The sequence below is a fragment of the Filicampus tigris genome, chromosome 17, assembly GCF_054856515.1.
Source record: "Filicampus tigris isolate MCC_2025a chromosome 17, RoL_Ftig_1.0, whole genome shotgun sequence".
Classification (NCBI taxonomy): Eukaryota; Metazoa; Chordata; class Actinopteri; order Syngnathiformes; family Syngnathidae; genus Filicampus; species Filicampus tigris.
Window position 1 is genome coordinate 841,591 of NC_141233.1, and position 20,986 is coordinate 862,576.

The following is a 20,986-nucleotide window of genomic DNA, read 5'->3' on the forward strand; positions in this document are numbered from 1 at the left end:
TGGTGAAAACGTGGAAGTGTTCATCAGACAACTCTATGAGCTAGCTGAAAATTGTGACTTTGGCGCCCTAAAGGAGGAGCAAATGAGAGATAGGTTGGTCATCGGAATTCATGATAAACAACTGTCTCAAAAGCTGCAAATGAAAGAAGATTTGACACTGCGTAGTGCAATAGAGATGGCGAGACACTATGAGCTGATTAAAGGACAAAACCAACAACATGGCTTGTCAGATAACGTAGATGAAGTAAGGTCCGTCCAACACAAAGGAAAGAGAAACTGGAATAAAGGCGCAGCTAATGCATACAGGCAGAGAAAAGATAAAACCAAAGATGGAAAGTGTGGAAAATGTAACAGGGAACACAGTGAGACTGAGGAATGCCCAGCTCGAGGGAGGAAATGTAACAAGTGCAAGAAGTTGGGACATTTTCAATCAATCAATCACATTTTATTTATATAGCACTTTTCATACATAAAAATGCAACTCAAAGTGCTTTAAAACATTCAAAGCAAAACATAGAATTATCTTCAATCAAAAGAAAAGATAAATTATTTAAAAGTTGTTGAAAGCCAAACTAAAAAGGTGTGTCTTGAGCTTCCTCTTAAAAATATCAACAGTCTCTGCAGACCTGACATCCTCTGGCAGGCTATTCCAAAGGTGAGGACCAAAATGGCTGAATGCAGCCTCGCCATGCATTTTGGTCCTCACCCTTGGAATAAATAAAAGGCCGGCGCCAGAGGACCTCAGGATCCGCGAGGGCTGGTATGATAAAAGCAAATCAGATAAATAAGATGGCCCAAGACCATTAACACATTTATAAACTAATAAAAGTACTTTAAAATCGATCCTGAAACACACAGGGAGCCAATGCAGCAATTTCAAAACTGGCGTAATGTGCTCCCGCCCTCTGGTTCTCGTCAGCACCCGAGCGGCTGAATTCTGCAGTAGTTGCAGTGGTGAAATGCTCTTTTTCGGGAGGCCAGAGAGCAGGGCATTACAGTAATCTAAACGACAGGAAATAAAGGCATGCATCAGCACTTCCGTGTTAGCCTGAGAGAGAAACGGGCGGACTCTGGCGATATTCTTAAGGTGATAAAAACCAATCTTGGTTACATTTTTAATATGAGGAATAAAACTGAGCTCAGAGTCAAAAATGACGCCAAGGTTCTTCACACAGTGTGAGGGATTAAAAATGTGTAGTTTTGGTAAAAGCTTCTCTCTCTGACCTTCGGGACCGATAACTAAAACCTCAGTCTTGTCCTCATTGAGCTGTAGGAAATTATCTGCCATCCATGACTTGATATCTAAAATGCAATTTAAAAGGGTATCAATGGGTCCTGTGTCATCAGGAGACACGGCAATATACAGCTGCGTGTCATCAGCATAGCTGTGAAAGCTGATGCCGTGTCCCCTGATGACATCTCCGAGGGGAAGCATATAAAGATTAAAAAGTAAGGGGCCTAAACTCGAACCTTGAGGAACCCCACATTTAATTTCATGAGTTTTAGAGGAACAAGTATCCATACTTACAAAGAAATATCGGTCTGTGAGATAGGAATAAAACCAGTCAAAAACAGTACCAGAGATGCCCACTAGATTTTTAAGTCTATTTAATAAAATTTGGTGATCTACTGTATCAAAAGCAGCGCTTAGATCCAGTAGCACCAAGACTGTGAGTTTTCTCACGTCTGCAGTGCACCTAATATCATTTAAGATCCTTAAAAGAGCAGTCTCCGTACTGTGGTTCATCCTAAAACCAGATTGATATTTCTCCAAAATATTATTTGTATTTAAAAAATGATTCAACTGGATGAAAACCAGTTTTTCTAAAATCTTACTTAAAAACGGTAAGTTGGATACGGGTCTGTAGTTATTAAAAACGCTCGGGTCAGAACCGCTCTTCTTCAGAAGGGGCTTCACCACCGCCGTTTTAAAGGCAGCGGGGAAGACGCCTGTCTGAAGAGAGCAATTGACTATATTTAAAATTTGTTCTTCAAAAAATCCATAAAATGTCTTAAAAAGAAATGTGGGAATTGGATCCAAAAGGCAGGTTGTTGGGTTTACCTGGGAGAAAACTCGAACAAGTGTCCTTGCATCAACCAGGGCAAAACTTTCCAGTGTTTCCTCATGTAAATATGATTGTCCGGGTTTATTAAAACTTGTGTTTTGACGGGCTAAAAGACTGGATCTTATGTCATCGATTTTACTTCTGAAGTGGTCTGCAAAGTCCTCACAGAGAGCATCTGTTGGTCTCTGTGGGGACTTATTAAAATCAGAACTAGTTAAAAGTTCAAAGGTGGAGAAGAGAACCCTGGGGTTGTTTTTATTGACTGTAATGAGGTTTGAGAAATAGGAAGATCTTGCCAGTTTTACTGTTTTATTGTAAGATTTCAGTTGTTCGCATAAAATTTCATAGTGTACTGTAAGTTTACTTTTTCTCCACCTCCTCTCTGCACTCCTGCATTTTCTCTTTGATATTTTGATAGCATTGTTTCTCCACGGGGGTACAGTCTTTGTTTTTGTTGTTTTAATTAAAAGTGGAGCTACTAAATCTAATGATGATTTAAGATGTAGGTTAAAATTGTCAACAATAAGATCACAGGGTGCAGGTAAAATGTCAGCAGGAGTGTTTTTTAAGATCTCGATAAAATTTGCTGCCACCTCAGAAGATAGGTAGCGTTTCTTCACTGTTCTGACCGGGACTGCTAGATGGTTAAAACTGGCGATGTTAAAATAGACACAGTGGTGGTCTGACACTGCCAAGTCAACAACAGAGGACACACCAGCAGACAAGCCATAGGTTATAACCAAATCCAGGGTGTGTCCTCTGTTGTGAGTTGGCTGCAAGACGTGCTGTTTAAAATCCAAGCAGTTTAAAAGGTTTGAAAAATCTCTGGATAGTGGGTCCGAGATGTTGTCCATGTGTATATTAAAATCGCCAGTTATTAATATCCTGTTATAACTGGAATATAAAATGGATAAGAATTCTGAAAATTCTGTAATAAAAGAAGTGGAATGATGGGGAGGTCTATAGACGGTAATGCAGAGAATAGGGGGACTGCTAAAAACAAAGGCATGGTGTTCAAACGATAAATAGCTGCTAAAAATGATCTCCTTTGATAAAAGAGTATTAATAAAAATTGATGCAGTCCCGCCTCCTCTTTTACCATCCCTTGTAGAAAATAAAAAGTTAAAATTCGGTGGGCAAGCCTCGTTGAGAGCAACTGGAGCATCTGTACCAAGCCATGTCTCAGACAAAAGTATACCATGTAAATTATTGTCTAAAATCAGGTCGTTTATGATAAAAGTTTTGTTTAAAAGGGAGCGCACGTTCAGCACGGCCAGATTAATTATTGTGCTGGACGTGCGCTCATGGTGGTACGAATGAGCAGTATTAACATATACTAGATTACCACTGTTAAAACCACGTTGTTTGTGTGTGCAAGGGAAGCGTCTGCCGGTGATGGTTTCAATGGGAAAATTGTCCGATAGTGGTAAGGTGATGGTTTCAATGGGAAAATTGTCCGATAGTGGTAATGATAATGAGGGCCTGCAGGGGGAGCTAGTGAGGGTGGTGGTACTGTGAGCAGCTGGTATTGGCCTGTAAGTGATGGTAGTGACATTGTCATTGCAGCGTTTATGAGTAGAAGAAGAAATATGATTGGTAAACAAGAGTCAGCTGGGAGTGGAATTGGTTACGACATGGTGGATGTTAGCGGCTAAAATCTTGCTACCAAGAGAGTTCGGATGAACACCATCCGGCTGGTAAAAAGACGGGCGATTCCAGAATAGGTTAAAGTTGTCAATAAAAGCAAAGTCAAGGTGGCCACAAGTGCGTAGGAGCCACGTGTTCAAGCTTAAAAGGCGGCTGAAGCGCTCGGCTCCGCGAGACAATGCCGGCAAAATGCCACTCACCCAGACCGAGAGACCGCAGGTTCTTAACAAGGCAAAGAGGGCGTGAAAGTCTCTCTTCGTCTGCTCAGACTGTCGGCGTATTGTCTCGTTTGTCCCAACGTGAACGATGAGCCGGGTAATGGACGATGGCAGAGAGTCAAGAACACCCGGCAGGATGTTAACTATGTCCATGACTTTCGCTCCGGGAAAACAGCGGGTGACGCAGCCGGGATAGTGAGCACGTCTAATGGTGCTGTCGCCAATTATAACGGTGGTCGGTGGGTGACGTGAGGAGGGAACGCCAAGGGACTCACCACCGGCGGAAGATTCACGACCCCACTGTCCAGGATGGCTCCGCCGAGGCCGAGTGAAGACGGTGGATGACACCGATGAGTGTCGCCGATGATGCTGGTGATGACGACCACCCTTGTACCGGGACACCGCGTCCCGGAGCAGCCCGACGCGTGAGTGGACGGCCGTGTCACCGGCGGACCCGCCCAACATGGGGTTCCCGGCCGAGGTCGTCGCCGTGGGTGGCGGGGAATCCGAGGGAGCCCCTGGGAGCACAGCCCCAGCGTCGGACGCAGCAGTCGGTGTCTCCGACTGCTGTAGTGCAGTGATGGGAACAGGAGACTCACTCGCCAGGGCGGCGAACCGATTCCCCAGGACCAGTTGGGGGCGGTGGGGTTGCTCCCCGGCCCTCCGGCCGCGGGACACCACCTTGACCCAGGTGTCACTCTGCAACGGTGTCGAGCAGGATGGCCCCGGGCAGGCAATTGGATCCCACTTCGCCGTGTCCGAGAGGCCAGCCGCCTCAGCCGTCATTGTCGCCGACAGGATTTCACGAGCGCGCCTTCTCATGACCACCGCGGAGAGTTCGGGGAAACGGGTCGCGAAGCAAGAGATGACCGATTCCTTCTCATGGAGCTCCTCTGAGAGACGACGAATATCCCTTCTTAGGTCAGAGATTGTCTTATTTGCCTTCTCCAGCAGGCCATTGTGTTCGTCGCTGTCGTCTGAAGGCATTTTAATACACTAGCTCCAAGCTAGCCCCAAGCTAGCCCGTTTCCGTCTCACGCTAGTTGTATGCTAGTCCGCGAGATCAAGCGACCCAGAGATTAACAAAAATTTAAATAAATAAAAAATAAGATAAAAATAGTCTCCAAAAATTAAAAAGAGTAAAAACGCAACGCGCAGGTGAGGTAGATTCGAAGGCGAATTGCGGTTGTTTGTTACACAAAAAGTGTGCAGGAGATAACAGAAAATACAGATAACAATAATAGTGATGAAGAGGAGTCTGTATTCCTGGGATCACTCACTGAAAACAAAACAAATGTGAACGAGGTGATAACCGAAGATGAGCCACCATGGCATACCACATTGTGCGTAGGCAACACACCAGTGACATTTAAGATAGACTCGGGAGCTGATACATCAGTTGTCACGGAGGCTACTTATAATAGCCTAGCTAAAAAGCCGGCTCAACCCAGTGAAAACTTCTCTAGAAAGTCCAGGTGGCATGGTCGCCACCAGGGGCCAGTTTAGCGCCAAAACTCAAGCTGAGATCCAGAACAAGCTGAGAGACTGTCACTTCAGAATAATTGTAGTAAAATCGTGTGGAGAAAATCTGCTTGGTTGTGCAGTGGCCACCAAGTTGGGCCTAATCAAAAGACTGAACAAAATCAACAAAGTGTATGGTGAGCTAGGAACATTAAAGGGAGATCCTGTGAGGATTAAGCTCAAAGAGGGAGCAAAGCCATACAGTGTGGCCACACCGCGGTGTGTTCCAGTCCCACTGCTTCCCAGAGTAGAGGAAGAACTAAAACGTATGGAGTCCATGGGTATTATCGAAAAAGTGACTCAGCCAACGCAATGGTGCGCCCCAATGGTCCCGGTCGTCAAAAGGGACAACAAAAAAATCAGAATATGCGTCGATTTAAGGAAGCTCAATGAAAGTGTGGAACGAGAAAGGTTAATTCTGCCCACAATCGATGACCTCCTCCCCAAGCTAGCGGGGAGTACAATTGTCTCAAGCCTCGACGTAACAAGCGGGTTCTGGCTTAGAGGGAGAGTCTGCTCTGCTGACAACTTTTATCACCCCTCCGGGAAGATACTGCTTTAGGAGGATGCCATTCGGCATCACTTCGGCACCTGAAATATTTCAGAGGAAAATGTCTAAATTACTACAAGGGCATGAGGGTGTGATGTATTATATGGATGACATCTTGGTCAGCGGAGAGACCAAACAATAGCATGACACGAGACTCAGTAAGGTGATGGAGACCATCGAAAAGTCCGGTCTAAAGCTCAATAAAGAAAAGTGCAAGCTATCTCAATCAACATTGGACTTCTTGGGACAAGTTGTGAGCAAAGATGGCATCAGACCAAACCCAGCAAGAGTTGCTGCCATCACGAACATGAGTGCCCCTGAGAACATCCCAGGACTACGCCGGTTCCACGGGATGGTGAACTATGTAGGTCGCTACTTACCTGACCTGTCTACGCAGCTCCAGCCCCTGAACGACCTTCTCAAGACTGAGAGAGAATGGACCTGGGGACCACAACAAGAAAAGGCTTTTGATGACGTGAAAACACTGATCTCTACTGCACCAGTGTTAGCCTACTTTGATCCCCAGCGGCTAACAGTGGTTAGTGCAGATGCAAGTAGCTATGGCCTCGGAGGCTTATTGATGCAGGAGCATGACGTGAAGCTTAGACCCGTGGCTTTTTGTTCGCGGATGCTAACCGATGCTGAGAGAAGATATGCCCAGATCAAGGAAGAATGCTTGGCTGGAGTCTGGGCATCGGAACGCATCTATCAGTATCTGTGCGGCTTAGAGTCATACCAGCTCTACACAGATCACAAGCCGCTAGTCACACTAATAAACTCAAAGAACCTTGATACTACACTCCTCCACTGCCAGCGTCTCCTAATCAGACTGATGCGATTCAACCCTACAGCCGTGTACGTACCGGGGAAGAATCTCATCGCAGCCGACGCCCTGTCAAGGCGCCCATTACAGACCACGGAGACAGGCGACCTGGAATTAGAGGTCCAGGCCTACGTGGACGCAATAGAGGAGAGCATAGGAGTGAGAAGGCCAGTCCTGGACCAAATCAGAGAGGAAACAAAAACAAGACAGTGAGTTGCAGTGTGTCCTCAATTACGTGAAGAATGGCTGGCCAGACAGAATCCAAACTACAGCCATAGCAGCCAAGCAATACTTCCATGCTCGCGGAACACTGAGTGAACTTAACGGAGTCCTGCGCCATCCCACGCAGCATGCGCGACGATATGATTCAAAAGATTCATCACGGTCACCAGGGACTAACAAAGTGTAGGCAGCGCTACAACAATGCTATTTGGTGGCTGGGTATAGCCAGCAATGTGAAAGAACTCATACAGTCCTGCCTACATTGCAACATCAACAGACCCAATCAGAACCGGGAACCCTTATTCACAACGCCACTTCCAGACTTGCCCTGGCAGAAAATAGCAGTCGATCTCTGTGAATACAAAGGTCGATACTACCTCGTCATAATTGACTACTATTCGAGGTGGTTGGAGATCCTCAATCTACCAAAGACAAACAGTGAAACTGTGATTGGAAAGATGAAAAGCACCTTCAGCCGGTTCGGCATTCCCGAAGAAGTTCACTGCGGAACTATTCAAGAACTTCACCGAAAGGTATGATTTCCAACATATCACGTCCAGCCCACATTTCCCCCAAAGTAACGGCATGGCAGAACGTGGAGTAAAGACAGCTAAAAGCATTCTTAAACAGGAAGACCCTCATCTTGCACTCATGTGCTACCGCTCAACACCAACCGGGCCTACACAAGAGAGCCCTGCCAAGATCATACAAGGCAGGAACCTGCGTACAACCCTGCCGACCCTCAAGGAAAACCTGAAACCAGCCTGGCCAGACCTGAAGAGAGTCAGGAGGATTGACTAGCAACCCAAGCAGTCCTATGAGAGGTTTTACAACCGCAAATACTCAGCAAAGGCACTTCCTCCGCTCGCCAGTGGAGATTAGGTTCGTCTCAAGATCGACAGAGAGAAAACATGGGCAACGAAGGCAGTTGTGCAGCACGCGGAGAAGATGCCACGGTCCTTTACCCTACAAACAGACAGAGGCAACACTCCGAGAAGGAACCGCAGGAACATCCAGCAAGTCAACAAAGAGACCCTTGCAGAGCCACCATGACTTCCACCAGAACCGGTACCGTTCGAGCCAGATTTGGAGACTGTGGACAGTAATCTAGTAGCAGGCCCTAGCGGTCCTGTAGTCACCAGGAGTGGTAGAGTTGTGACGTTTAACAGCCGGTATGCTAGTTAAATGGAGATGGAAGACACACAGGGCAGAATAATCCCTGTTCCTCTCCTTTGGGGTCATGGTAGTCTTCCATTAGTTAAGACGAGTTTGAAGTTAAAGTTAAATTGTGTGGAGTCCGGAATAAGAATACTCAGACTCATAGTTAACGGTGGATGTTGTTTTAAGAACAGAAACTTTGATACATGCTTGTTCAATGTTTATTGAAAAAAAAAGAAAAAAAAGAGGGACAAATATTGAGAATATTTGATTTAAGAGGGGAGGTGTCATGAGTAGTGAATAGTTCAGACTACATTGACGATGATGCTTTGCGCGTGCGAGCGCGCTTACATGCGTATGTATACATGCCTTACGCGGAAGTGACTGGAGAGTACAAAAAGAAAATAAAGCATCATCATCATCATCATTCTTGCCGAGATCTTATTGTAAGTGTTTAGCGAAACGCCACAGATACATACAAGAAGTTAACATGAGCCCACATTGACCACATTTTCCAAATAAATAGATCTTGCTAAATGTATTTGCTGATTATCAGTCTAATGGTGCTTCCCTTCAAAACATGTCTGCATGATTTCATTGTGTAAGTCATCAACTGTACAAAAGTCTGTTCAATTGTTAAAATTTGTCACTATAAAATTTGTCACTATAATACAAATACCATGAAAACCATATATGAATACCTTGGAACATTTTTGATGAATGTTCTTGGAATGGAGCTACTACAACCGTACTCTTCTTTCATCAATCTGATTGAGTTTTTTTTTTGTTTTTTTTACGCTTGGAGGCAGAGAGTGTAGAAACATCGGGCTCAGGATCAGAGGCCGCTGCTCCATGCAAGGTATGCTGCCTGTTAGGATATTACAGGGGATCAGTGTAGGGGATGGGTTGAGACATTTGCGGCGTTTCTTCCCTCACTGCATCGCTAAAGAAAGCATCTGCATTATTTTCATGCATTATTTGACATTACTTCAATGTCAAGCTTCTTTGAAATTTAATCCAGATAATGATATTGATAATATTTTGACATTGTTCCTGTCAAACTTTTGCAAAAAAAAAAAATGCACAGATGGAAAGATCCTGCACTGTCTTGTATTGCAAACATAACTGGCTTCATTTAGGTCGTTTCTGTCTCGCAGGACCTTCATCAGCTTTTAATCCTCAAACAATGGATCATTCTACGAAAGGCATCTTTTCCACCACCACCACCATCCATATTAAGTCCCAACATCAGCTTATTTGTAAGGACTCTCTGTCAAACACATACACACAATTAAATTAAGGTCAGGCCAAAGTACAGAGGAAAAATAGATACAAATTGAGGAAATTTCAAGGTAGACATATTTATTCATACAATAGGTTTGTGGTGCTGTGAGGGGAGTGTCAAAAATGAATAAAGAACAATACTTGGAATCTTACTTTCTCATAACGCTGCTCATATTTTCCCGAATGCGAATGCTGGCTTCACCAATTGTTCTGTCTGAAGAAATAATTTTGCATACTGTCATATAAGGACGATATGCAGTGGACTTTACGACAGTAGTCCAACATGCCGTAAACAGCTGCTACCGGGTTACTTGGGCAACTCCCTCGTTCATGCTCGAGGGATATTATTGATGTTACCGTTAATTCTAGACTGACAATTAAAGCTTGTCTGATAACTTTAAATACTTGTGCGGACATTGAATTACTTTACACACACATAATATCTAAAGTATTTTGAAGGGGACAAATTAGTTGGATTTGTAACATCAACATGTTTTTTTGTAGAATTTTTTTTGTGTGACCCAGTCCTGTTACTTTTCTGACACTGTGTGTGTGCGTCCGTGCGCGTATATATATCGAGGCTTTTTTTTTTTTTTTGAGCATTAAAGCAGATGCCACATCAATCCATCTAATAACTTTGGACTTTTATGAGCTTTGTTTTCTTTAAGTTGCAACCGAATGAACCACACCAGTCCAAACATTTTCCCTTCAAAATGGAGGTTATGAAATGGCTGTTTTTCCGTAAGGTAAAGAGCATATTTTTACACTTCAAACGAATGTTGATTTTTTTTTTTTTAAATAGGAATTTTGGTGGTATATGAAGGCAAAATTATAAATGCCAATGTCAAAATACATCTGGCCCTAATTGTATTCGTTTACAGATCAAGTCATTTACAAATTCACAACTGTAGTAATGATTTTCAGCAATTTGTGATTTATTTTGGGGGAGAAAAAAAAAAGAAAATTCATATATTTTTTTTAACTATAATGCAGTTTCTATTGAGAGAAAAAAATGCAATATTCTGTGGATATACCAACTCAGTTTCAAAGAGCTGTGTTAACCAAAACATTGTTTTTTTTTCTCTCCTCAGGTCATCTAAGGAAGGTTCAGTTACTTTCCAGAAGTCCCTTCACCACCACAGCCCCACCTCTTCCATCACCTCTGTTGGTTCTTTGTCCCGGGCCCAATCTTCTACTCTTTGTAGCTTACCCAGTGCCTTCCATGCCCCTTCCTCCTCTCACCTTTCTGTTCCTCACCAACAGCCACATAGTCATGGTGAGACCTTCCGCAGCATGGGGATTCACAATCTACAGGGTCTTGTTTCTCACCAGTTAGGCGATAATTTTACACCTATGCCGATCGACCTAACTCCACAAAGATGGCATGGTTTCCCCAACGGCTCCTTGCCACTGATCCACAATAAGCAGGAACAGACTCATCAATATCAACAACATAATTCTCAAAGCCTGCCCCTTCCCCAGGCTCAAACTTTTGTCCAAGCCAGACATTTCCCCCATCTGCATTCTTACTCCCACCTGCAGGAGCAGTCCTTTGAAATAACGGCACACGCTCAGCAGAAGGTGGACATGCTGAATGAAGAGAACAGAGTTCTGAGGCAGGAGATAGATGCCTGTCATGATAAAGTCACCAAGCTACACAAGGTAACCTCAGAGCTGGTGATGTGAAGGTGGAGTCCATTGTCCATATATATATATATATATATATATATATATATATATATATATATATATATATATATATATATATATATATATACATTATTGCCACACCAAATCTGGCCCCCTTTCCCCTGGTTTAGTGTATATATATATATATATATATATATATATATATATATATATATATATATATATATATATATACACTAAACCAGGGGAAAGGGGGCCAGATTTGGTGTGGCAATAATGTGGGGGGGCCGACCTTGGCTGAAATTCTTTACGTACAACAACAATATATTTAAACAAATTTTAACAAGCCATTCTGTTTCACATTTGCTTTTTTATTATAATTTCAACAGTCTTAAGCATGTGTTTTGGTTCATTTGAAACACGCATATCACATGCAGTTGAATATTCACTTAACCTTTTTTTTTCTTAAACAGAAGTAATTGTACTCTTGAGTGCAAATTACATTTGAAACATGAAATATATCACCATGGCAGTTCAATATTCACAGAACTTTTGAATAGTAATAATCAATGACATATGACTAATTGGGGCGGCACGGTGGTCGACTGGTTAGCACGTCCGCCTCACAGTTCAGAGGTCGTGGGTTCGATCCCGGTTCCGGCCTCCCTGTGTGGAGTTTGCATGTTCTCCCCGTGCCTGCGTGGGTTTCCTCCGGGTACTCCGGTTTCCTCCCACATTCCAAAAACATGCATGGTAAGTTGATTGGACTGTCTAAATTGCCCCTCGGTGTGATTGTGAGTGCGGATGTTTGTCTCTGTGTGCCCTGTGATTCGCTGGCAACCAATTCAGGGTGTCCCCCGCCTACTGCCCAAAGACAGCTGGGATAGGCTCCAGCACGCCCGCGACGCTTGTGAGGATAAGCGGTATGGATAATGAATGAATGAATGAATATGACTAATTGTAAATGTCAAATGACTTAATGTGACGGGTGATATTGAAATCTGGACTCCAGCACAAAGGCCAGATCTGGCTCACAGGCAGTGGTATTGATGCGCAAAATGTCTCGCAAGTGAGAGTCTGTTAGCCGTGTCTTCACATGGCTCTTATTTAAGTTCATAACCGAGAATGCCTTCTCACACAAATACGTCGACCCAAACAAGGTGAGCATTTTCTTAGCAAATGCTCGAATCTCTCGAAACCGGTCCTTATCCAGCTGTCGGTAAAAGTTGGCGAGAGAAAGACTGCGGCTCTCAGCGTCACACTGCAGCTCAATGAGCTCCAACTGCGAATGGTCTGGAACATCATCTGTGTCCACGAAGAAAGGTGAGGAAAATAAAGCGATCTCCTTCTCGATAGCTGCAAAATCCCTAAAGCGTTGTCTGAACTCTGCAGCCAGAGATGAAATATCTGATGCGTACCTCCTCGTTTGCGTTCTGACATTGCTCTGTGGGTATCTGGTCATGATTTCTTGCAGCGTTGAAAAGTGTGCCGTATTGGGGTGGGTCTGCGACAGGTGTCTTTCAAACAGTCGCAGCTTGGTTCCAAAAGCTTTGATGTTTGAATATAGTTGGCTTATGACTGCGTCTGGTCCCTGGAGACTGGTGTTGAGGACCTTAAGGTGCTTTGTAATGTCAACTAGAAAACCCAAATCAGCAAGCCACATAGAGTCACTTAGTTCTCGCATAGGTTATCCCTTTTCAGCCCAAAACTCACCGATTTGCTCCCTGATAGTGTAGAAGCGTGACAGCGCAGAACCCCGACTGAGCCATCGCACGTCAGTGTGATAGACAACCACTCCATATTCCGCATGCATCTCGCTTAGAAACTGTTGGAACTGGAGCGGATATAGTTGATAGCCTTTATCACCCGTTTCATAACATGTTCGTATTGCAGATGTTTGGGACACAGAACTTGCTGATGAATGAAGCAATGTAGTTTTACAGCTTTACAGCCTTCTTCATTTACTTTGTTACTTATTAGTGTTGCTAATCCACTTCGTTCACCTGTCATGGATGGTGCTCCATCCGTAATAATCCATCTATCCATCCATTATCGATACCGCTTATCCTCACAAGGGTCGCGGGCGTGCTGGATCCTATCCCAGCTGTCTTCGGGCAGTAGGCGGGGGACACCCTGAATTGGTTGCCAGCCAATCGCAGGGCACACAAAGACAAACATCCGCACTCACAATCACACCTAGGGGCAATTTAGAGAGTCCAATCAATTTACCATGCATGTTTTTGCAATGTGGGAGGAAACCAGAGTACCCGGAGAAAACCCACGCAGGCACGGGGAGAACATGCAAACTCCACACAGGGAGGCCGGAGCCGGGATCAAACCCACGACCTCTGAACTGTGAGGCGGACGTGCTAACCAGTCGACCACCGCGCCGCCCCGTAATAATCCCAGAAATTTTATTCCACGGGAGTTTCATGTCATCCACGGCAGCGCAAACAGAAGAGAATAAGTCTGCTCCTCTCGTTTGGTTTTTCAGGCTCTGGAGGTCCAGTAGTTCTTCTGTAACATTCATGTCATTGTCCACTCCCCTCAAAAAAATGAGTAACTGAGCCAGAGGCTTTCGTCGCAAGCCAGCGAAAAAAAGTCAAACTCCTTTCCTCTGGCTACCAATTGTCTTTTGATGTCTGATGACACTTCTTCAATCCTGCGCGCCACAGTTATGTGCCAGGCAGACTTTGGCAAACTCTTGCTGCTTCTCAGAACAGATTTTCTTCACCATAGTCATCACGCACTCTTTGATAAATTCACCCTCAGTGAAAGGTTTTCAATGCTTTGCGATCAGTGCTGCTACCTCATAACTAGCCTTTGTGACGTTCTCATTTGACTCACGGGCTCTTGCGAAATACTACTGCCGTGAGGTTAAACTAGCTTCAAGTTGCTTCAATTTCTCGTAGCGTTCCTTCCCTGCAATCTTGTCGTACATGTCAGCGTGTCTCGTTTGGTAATGCCGCTTGACATTGAACTCTTTAAAAACACCCACTGTATCCTGGCAAATGAGGCAGACACAGTTGTTGCGTATTTCAGTGAAGAAATAGTCCAATTTCCACCCGTCCTTGAAGCACTGGCCCTCACAGTCAACTTTCCTTTTTTGGTTTATTGTCGCCATTTTAGAAAATTGGGAGTAATGCTACATTCACACCAAACGCGGATGATGCGTTTCTGGCGGCACGTTTGTATTGAGTCAATGTAGTTCACGCGGGCCGGTGCAAATTATGCATTTGAAGTGGTGGGATGCGGAGCAAAGCACCGTCGCGTTAAACGTGTCAACTTTTTGCCACTCCGCCTCACGGCAGCCAATCAGCATCGGACATACTGCGGCAGCCAATCAGTATCGGGCATACTAGTCTCACACACAGCCAAACAGCGTCCTGTTCACTCGGCGGTTGTTTTTTGTTTTTTTTACAGTTCTTAAACTTTACCAAGACAGAAATGTTGTTAGCATTAGCATAGTGTGTCGGCCATTTGATTGTGATGTTGAAAAAGGCTGTTGTAGTCTACTACCAAGCGAAGCCCCTCGCCTCTCCACTGTAAGCGAATGAGCGGCTGCAGCATTCAAGATTCAAATTTCCCGCGGTCAAATGCGAGCGAATCAAGCGACTCGGAACATCCGCGACTTCATCCGCGTTTGGTGTGAAGGTAGCATCAGAGTGCTACTGCCCTCTAGTGGGTAAATGGGGAAGAGCATTTAGTGTAAGCTACTTCATATGCTGCTCAATTTATTAAGTCTATGTGTGGGCCAGACGTTATGCGTTTTATGACAGAGGCTGCGGGCCGGATGAAATTTGACCATGGGCCGCATTTGGCCCCCGGGCCGGACTTTGGACATGTCTGTACTAAACTAAACTAAACTAAACTATACTAAAAAAAAGCGGCCTGGTAATGATAATAATGTGTTTGTATTCAGTAGTAGATTAGAAGAAAGTTGCCACATATCCTGGTAAAAGCAAGGTACACTTATACGTTCACTCTATGATGAGAAGGTATAGACAGGCTTGAGTGATTGTGATAAGTTACGTAATAATGCCACTGGGGAGGTCATTGCTTGGTTTTGCCTTTGTATTGATCTGATCTGTCCTGGTTGCGTTTTTTACTGCCTTAGCTCCTGCCCCTGTGAGTTTGCATTAGTTCTGGGTCACCTACAGTATATTTGGGTCAACCTGCCTTGATCACTCACACCACAACCCTATCATTCCACCTATTTCTTCTGGCAGTTGGAAACCGAAATCCAGCTGGTTTCAGAGGCCTATGAAACCCTTGCTAATTCCTCTGTCAAGAGGGAGGCTCTGGAGAAAACAATGAGGAACAAGCTAGAATTGGAGGTCCGGCGTCTGCATGACTTTAACAGGGATCTTAGAGGTAAGATAGCTGTTGTGACAATTTGTTGTAGTGCCTTGATAACTCAGTCAATTTAACTCACTCCACACTGACTCACAATTCACAATCACTTGGCAATCAACTTTGCCAAATAGTGAACATTTAAAAAAAAAAAAAAAAGGCTTCCAGCAATGTAATTCCACTCTAAGTTGAAGTTTACTGTCAAACTAAATATAAAAATATTTGAATTGCACATTGTGTATTTAAAACAACCTCATATGTTTGCCCAGGGCTACTCATCATAATGAAAAGGAACACAGACTACGTTTACATGCAGTCAATATTCGGGTTAAGGTCAAAATTTACAAAAACAATATATAGAGGATCAAAGCCCAGTGATTTGATTATGAATTGTAACACGTGACCTCTCCGCTCAGAGTTATGTATGGCTCTTTCATGACAGCTGCAGCTGTAAAAAAACAAAACAAAACACACGTTTCAGAACATACCGTATTTTCAGGACTATAAGTCGCGGGGATTTTTTTCAGAGTTTGGCCTCGGGTGCGACTTATACCCTGGAGCGACTTGTGTGTAAAATTATTAACACATTATTACCGGTATGTCATCTCACATGTTATTTTCACACTAAACCGCAAGAGGGCGCTCTAGACTGATGGCTTGGTTTAAAGCAGTGGTCCCCAACCTTTTTTATGCCACATACGTGTTCATGCAAGTCCATACCATTTGCGGCCCGGCCCTGTAACTATTCACCGACAGCGGGGGGGGTGGGGGTGCTGGGGGGTTGCGAGTGGTGCCCAATACGTCTATTTGTTTTACTCATTTGCTAGCTTGTCATTTAATATTAGCGTTACGCGGCGGAGATGCTAGCTTGTGCATTTAATATTAGCGTTACGCGACGGGGACAACTTGGCTTCCCGGAGGGGGTGGGACGCGTCGTGTAATGTAACATAAGCATACCGTAGGTGTGATTGTGAGTGCGGATGTTTGTCTCTGTGTGCCCGGCGATTGGTTGGAAACCAATTCAGGGTGTCCTCCGCCCACTGCCCGAAGACAGCTGGGATAGGCTCCAGCACGCCCGCAACCCTTGTGAGGATAAGCGGTATAGATAATGGATGGATGGATGGATGTCTGTTCTTGGTGTTGGATTTTATCAAATAAATTTCCCCCAAAAATGCGACTTATACTCCAGTGCGACTTATATATGTTTTTTGCTGCTTTATTATGCATTTTATGGCTGGTGCGACTTGTACCCCGGAGCGATTTATAGTCCGGAAAATACGGTATGTGATAAAACATTAGCCTCAGGGGTGTCAAACTTATTTTTGTTGAGGGCCACATTGTAGTTATGGTGTCCCTCGGAGGGCCGACACATATACATAACAAATTGATGGATAACTAGTTTGGAAATTATGTCATGTCATGTCATCTTCCAAACCGCTTATCCTATACAGGGTCGCGGGGAGTTGCTGGAGCCTATCCCAGCCGTCAATGGGCGAAGGCAGACTACACCCCGAACTGGTCGCCAGCCAGTCGCAGGGCACACATAGACACTGTCACTGAGCGGGAATTGATCCCACGCTGCCCGCACACAACTCAGGCGTGTGTACCACTACACTATCAGCGGACCTTAGTTTGGAAATTAGAAACCAGTAAATAATTATTTGTTCAACAATTTTTCAATTTATTTTAAAGGAGGGATTGGAAATAAAGAATGCTTGCAACATCTCATACCTCAGTGTTGTTAAAAGTGAAGAAAATTTGCAAGAAACGTGAACTTGACGCGCATGATTTGCCTTCATGGGCCACAAAAAATTATGTCATGGGCTTGATCTGGCCCCCCGGGCCTTGAGTTTGACACATGTGACCTAGATGAACCATTGATTGCAATTAAGTAAAACAGTCAAGTTTTTTTTAGCTTTATGTCAGCTTTTATATATTGTTAGAAAGCCCAAACTGTTGAGATATTAACGTTCAAAATATTGATGGAGTTTTTTTGTGTCCCAGTATGAAATGTCCTGTTGTGTAAACGGTCTTTGAATGCAGCCCACACATAACAGGTTAGGGGACACGGGAGATTTCAATCGCCTCCAGAGATTACGCCCATCGTCCGTGTCCAAATGATGGTGGAGTCAGGTAGCCCAAATTGTCATCTGGACTCGTGTATTAAGTGTTATTCCACCAAGTCGCCACCTTTGTTCAGATTCAGGTTCCTCGGTAGCGTTTTTTAGTGTTTAGTGTTTAGGCATTGAGCCATCAATTTCAGAGGTTCCATCAAAATTGACATTTTCTTTTCTTTGTCCCACATTACTTTGAATCCCACTGCTGCATCACAGGTTACATTTTTAATGCTGTGTATTTTTGTCTAATAGAGCGCATGGAGACCGCCAATAAACAGCTTACTGCTCAAGAGTCTGATGGATCAGAAAACAATCTTAAGACCATATCCCAACTGCTTGCACAGAGTGAGAAGAAATACACACACAAATGAAAATGAATGAAAAGTGTAGTTTTTCTGTGCTATTTATGAGGTCGCCGATATTTCATTGCCTTCCAGATCATAGTTATATTTTAAGAAGATCAATTTAACCCGCTTTAATGGTAGACACATAAGTGATGATGATGCCAAAGACTCATAAAGCCTGCTCAGTCAAAATGACATGTTTGCAGGGGGGAAAAATGGCCCACTATTTAGTTGAACAAGTATATTCAGATTCCAACCTTCTATCCATACACATGTAGAGAGACAGAGAGAACCATTTATAATGTATGTGTTGTTTGGTTTCATGCTTAGACAAAGAGACTATGCGTGAGAAGGAAAAACTAGAGATGGAGCTGAATGTGATGCACTCCACCACGGATGACCAGAGGAGACACATTGAAATCAGAGACCAGGCCCTTAACAATGCCCAAGCCAAAGTGGTCAAACTAGAGGAGGAGGTAAGAACAGGTCTCACATTCCTTTTTCCACTCTTTCCAACTTTCTCTGTTCTTCATGCCAGCACATGATTTGATTGCACACTCTTTTGGATGGGTACAGCATGACTATGCATGATGATAAATAGTAGCCATTAGGGCTGCACGATATTGGAAAAACATGCGGTATGCGATATAGTTGTTGAATATAGCGATATAAGTGATTGTGATATTTAACATGTACCTAAAAAAAAAAGACATTTTTATCATCTAATGAAAGAATTACACTTTGTCATGTGGCAAAATAAGCAAGCTCAATGCATTGTTATTGAATTCATCCCAAATGCATATTTATGTCTTATCACAGTCTAGCATTCAATCCCAGGAATTGATTTTTTTTTTTCAAATGTTTTCAAACGTTAGGGTAAAAGAAGGTCTGAAAATGTCTGATACTGAATGAGTTCATTGTAATTATTACGCTAGATAATGCTCAACTATTGGATGCCGACACTCATTTAAGTTTATATCTGATCGTCTTTGTGATATGCATATTGCATGGGCCAATACTGTATTCCGATATTGATATTTTTGGGATACATTGTGCAGCCCTAGTAGCCATACATACAAAGTAATTAGCATAATTGTGTAATAATAATTTGGTAATTTTGTATGAATAATGACAGTGACTGGAGTTATAATGCAATATAGTTATAATGCAAACTGTGAATATGATGTTTGTGAGGAACAATCAGTGGATGAAACAGGTAGTTTATTTAATATATTATTTTTTTTTTTTTTTGTGTAAGCGTTCACATTACATATTAAATGCAAGCTCAGTCTGTCTGGTGTGTGAACCAAAGTGACCCGGATACGCAGAAGAGGAGATGACGTCATTCTCAATGTAGTCTTTACAGAAGTAAATGTGGTCCAGAGTGTAGTGGCCACACACGCGGTAGAGGCTCATCTTTTTAGCATCTCTTATCTATAGAGGAGCGATGAGAGAGGAGTAGGGTTGGCCACTGAGAATCGAGTGGAAGCCGGACTACCACTTTGGTTCTCCCGGAATCGTTCAGGTTTTAAAATGTCGTTACCACATTTTGATTCCTAATTCGTCGCACGGAAGAAGCCACCCAAAACAAACAAAGTACCAATAGTGTGCGCGGCGCAGAGCAATCGACAGACACGAGCAAAGTACAACCAATAGGAAATGTGTGTGCGCCACACCGGCACACAGCAAGTTCCAACAACACACAGACAGCATTGAAGGCGACAGAATCGACACAGGTCGATCACTTCATAAAAAAAGTTGTTCAGTGCAACACATGGAAAAAATGTAGCGCACGTCCACTGCGAGGTCCCTCTTGTTTTTGGAGAAATAATTGTTATTATTGGCGCCCGAGCAGTAATTCGTCCATTTGGCGCAGTTAAAACAGATGAACTTTTTTTCCCTCTTCGCCTCGGGGCAGCCAATCGGCATCTGGGAGTACTACGTTGCACACAGCGTCCTGTACACTCGGCAGGGTTTGTGTGGATAGCGAAATGGAGGAAAAGATTATTGTTGCCGTTTGTGGATATCCTGAGCGATATAACGTGGCCAGCTCCCACTACCGGGACAAGAAAAAAAAGAGAGCAGGCTTGAAGAACCGTGAGTGAGGAGCTTGGTACACCTGGTATGTTTTTACTTTCTTTCTTTTGATTTTTACAGCTGTTGAACTTTACCAAGACGGCAATATTGTTTGCACAGTGTCGGACACTTTATTGCGATGTCAAAAAATGCTGGCGTCGTCTACTACTAAGCGAAGCCCTTCCCCTCTCCGCTCTGCGCGAATGAGCGGCTGCAGCATTCAGGTTTCAAATTTTCTGCGGTCAAACACCAGCAAATAAAGCGAAGCGGGACGCTCATCCGCGATTGGTGTGAACGCAGCATGAGACCAAAAAACCTATATAATGCCTGCGCAATCAGCGTTGCAATTTTGAAAACATACATAATACATATTACATACTAATAGATTCTTATGACGTGCCCTCCCGTCTACTATATCTTAGTTATCTTTAGAATGAGTTTGACATTAAATATGGGACAGTGAAACAAAATGGGAAACAGGTAATTAACAACACTTTGATCAAATGGAACATTTCAGAAAGACACTGAAGAGACTTAAAACAAAATAGGCCGTTAAAATAGTAAATAGTATGATTTTAATTTCCGAATAGACCTGTTTTTGTTGTAATACACAGTTCAGTTGCTTGTGTGCTCAGTTTATAGTTCTCATGTTTTATGGAAAATATGATTGGATGCTGGTTTTGATTAATAAAGATTTTAGAAAATATTAATATTTTATATTTTTATATCATTATATGTATAACAAACTAATTGTTTTTGTAATGAAGATATAGTGACCTTAGAACGTGTATTTTATTTACTGTACATACACCAAAATGTTGATTGTTTGCTCAGTTTTGCATTTTTCATGCTTTGTAGAGAAGCGTTTTGTTTAATTTTGCTAGATATTGATTAGAAAATATACAATGGATGTAGATAGTAACCTACTGTGGTTAGTTGCACGGAAAATAAAAGTTT

General features: G+C 43.3%; 1 protein-coding gene across 6 annotated transcripts in view; it reads left to right on the top strand.

Moving 5' to 3' along the window:
* Positions 1-20,986, top strand: part of amot (angiomotin) — an 85,733-nt gene that overhangs the window by 17,591 nt on the left and 47,156 nt on the right. For 2 of the 6 annotated variants that reach the window (XM_086057173.1, XM_086057176.1), the window contains 6 exons: positions 9,015-9,064; positions 10,581-10,765; positions 11,032-11,151; positions 15,369-15,513; positions 17,862-17,954; positions 18,284-18,429. In XM_086057173.1, coding sequence (XP_085913299.1) covers positions 9,015-9,064; positions 10,581-10,765; positions 11,032-11,151; positions 15,369-15,513; positions 17,862-17,954; positions 18,284-18,429 — 739 coding nt within the window. Of the gene's footprint in view, positions 1-9,014; positions 9,065-9,362; positions 9,465-10,580; positions 11,152-15,368; positions 15,514-17,861; positions 17,955-18,283; positions 18,430-20,986 lie in introns of all 6 variants that reach the window. The other 4 variants (XM_086057174.1, XM_086057175.1, XM_086057171.1 and 1 more) reach the window with 4 other exon arrangements.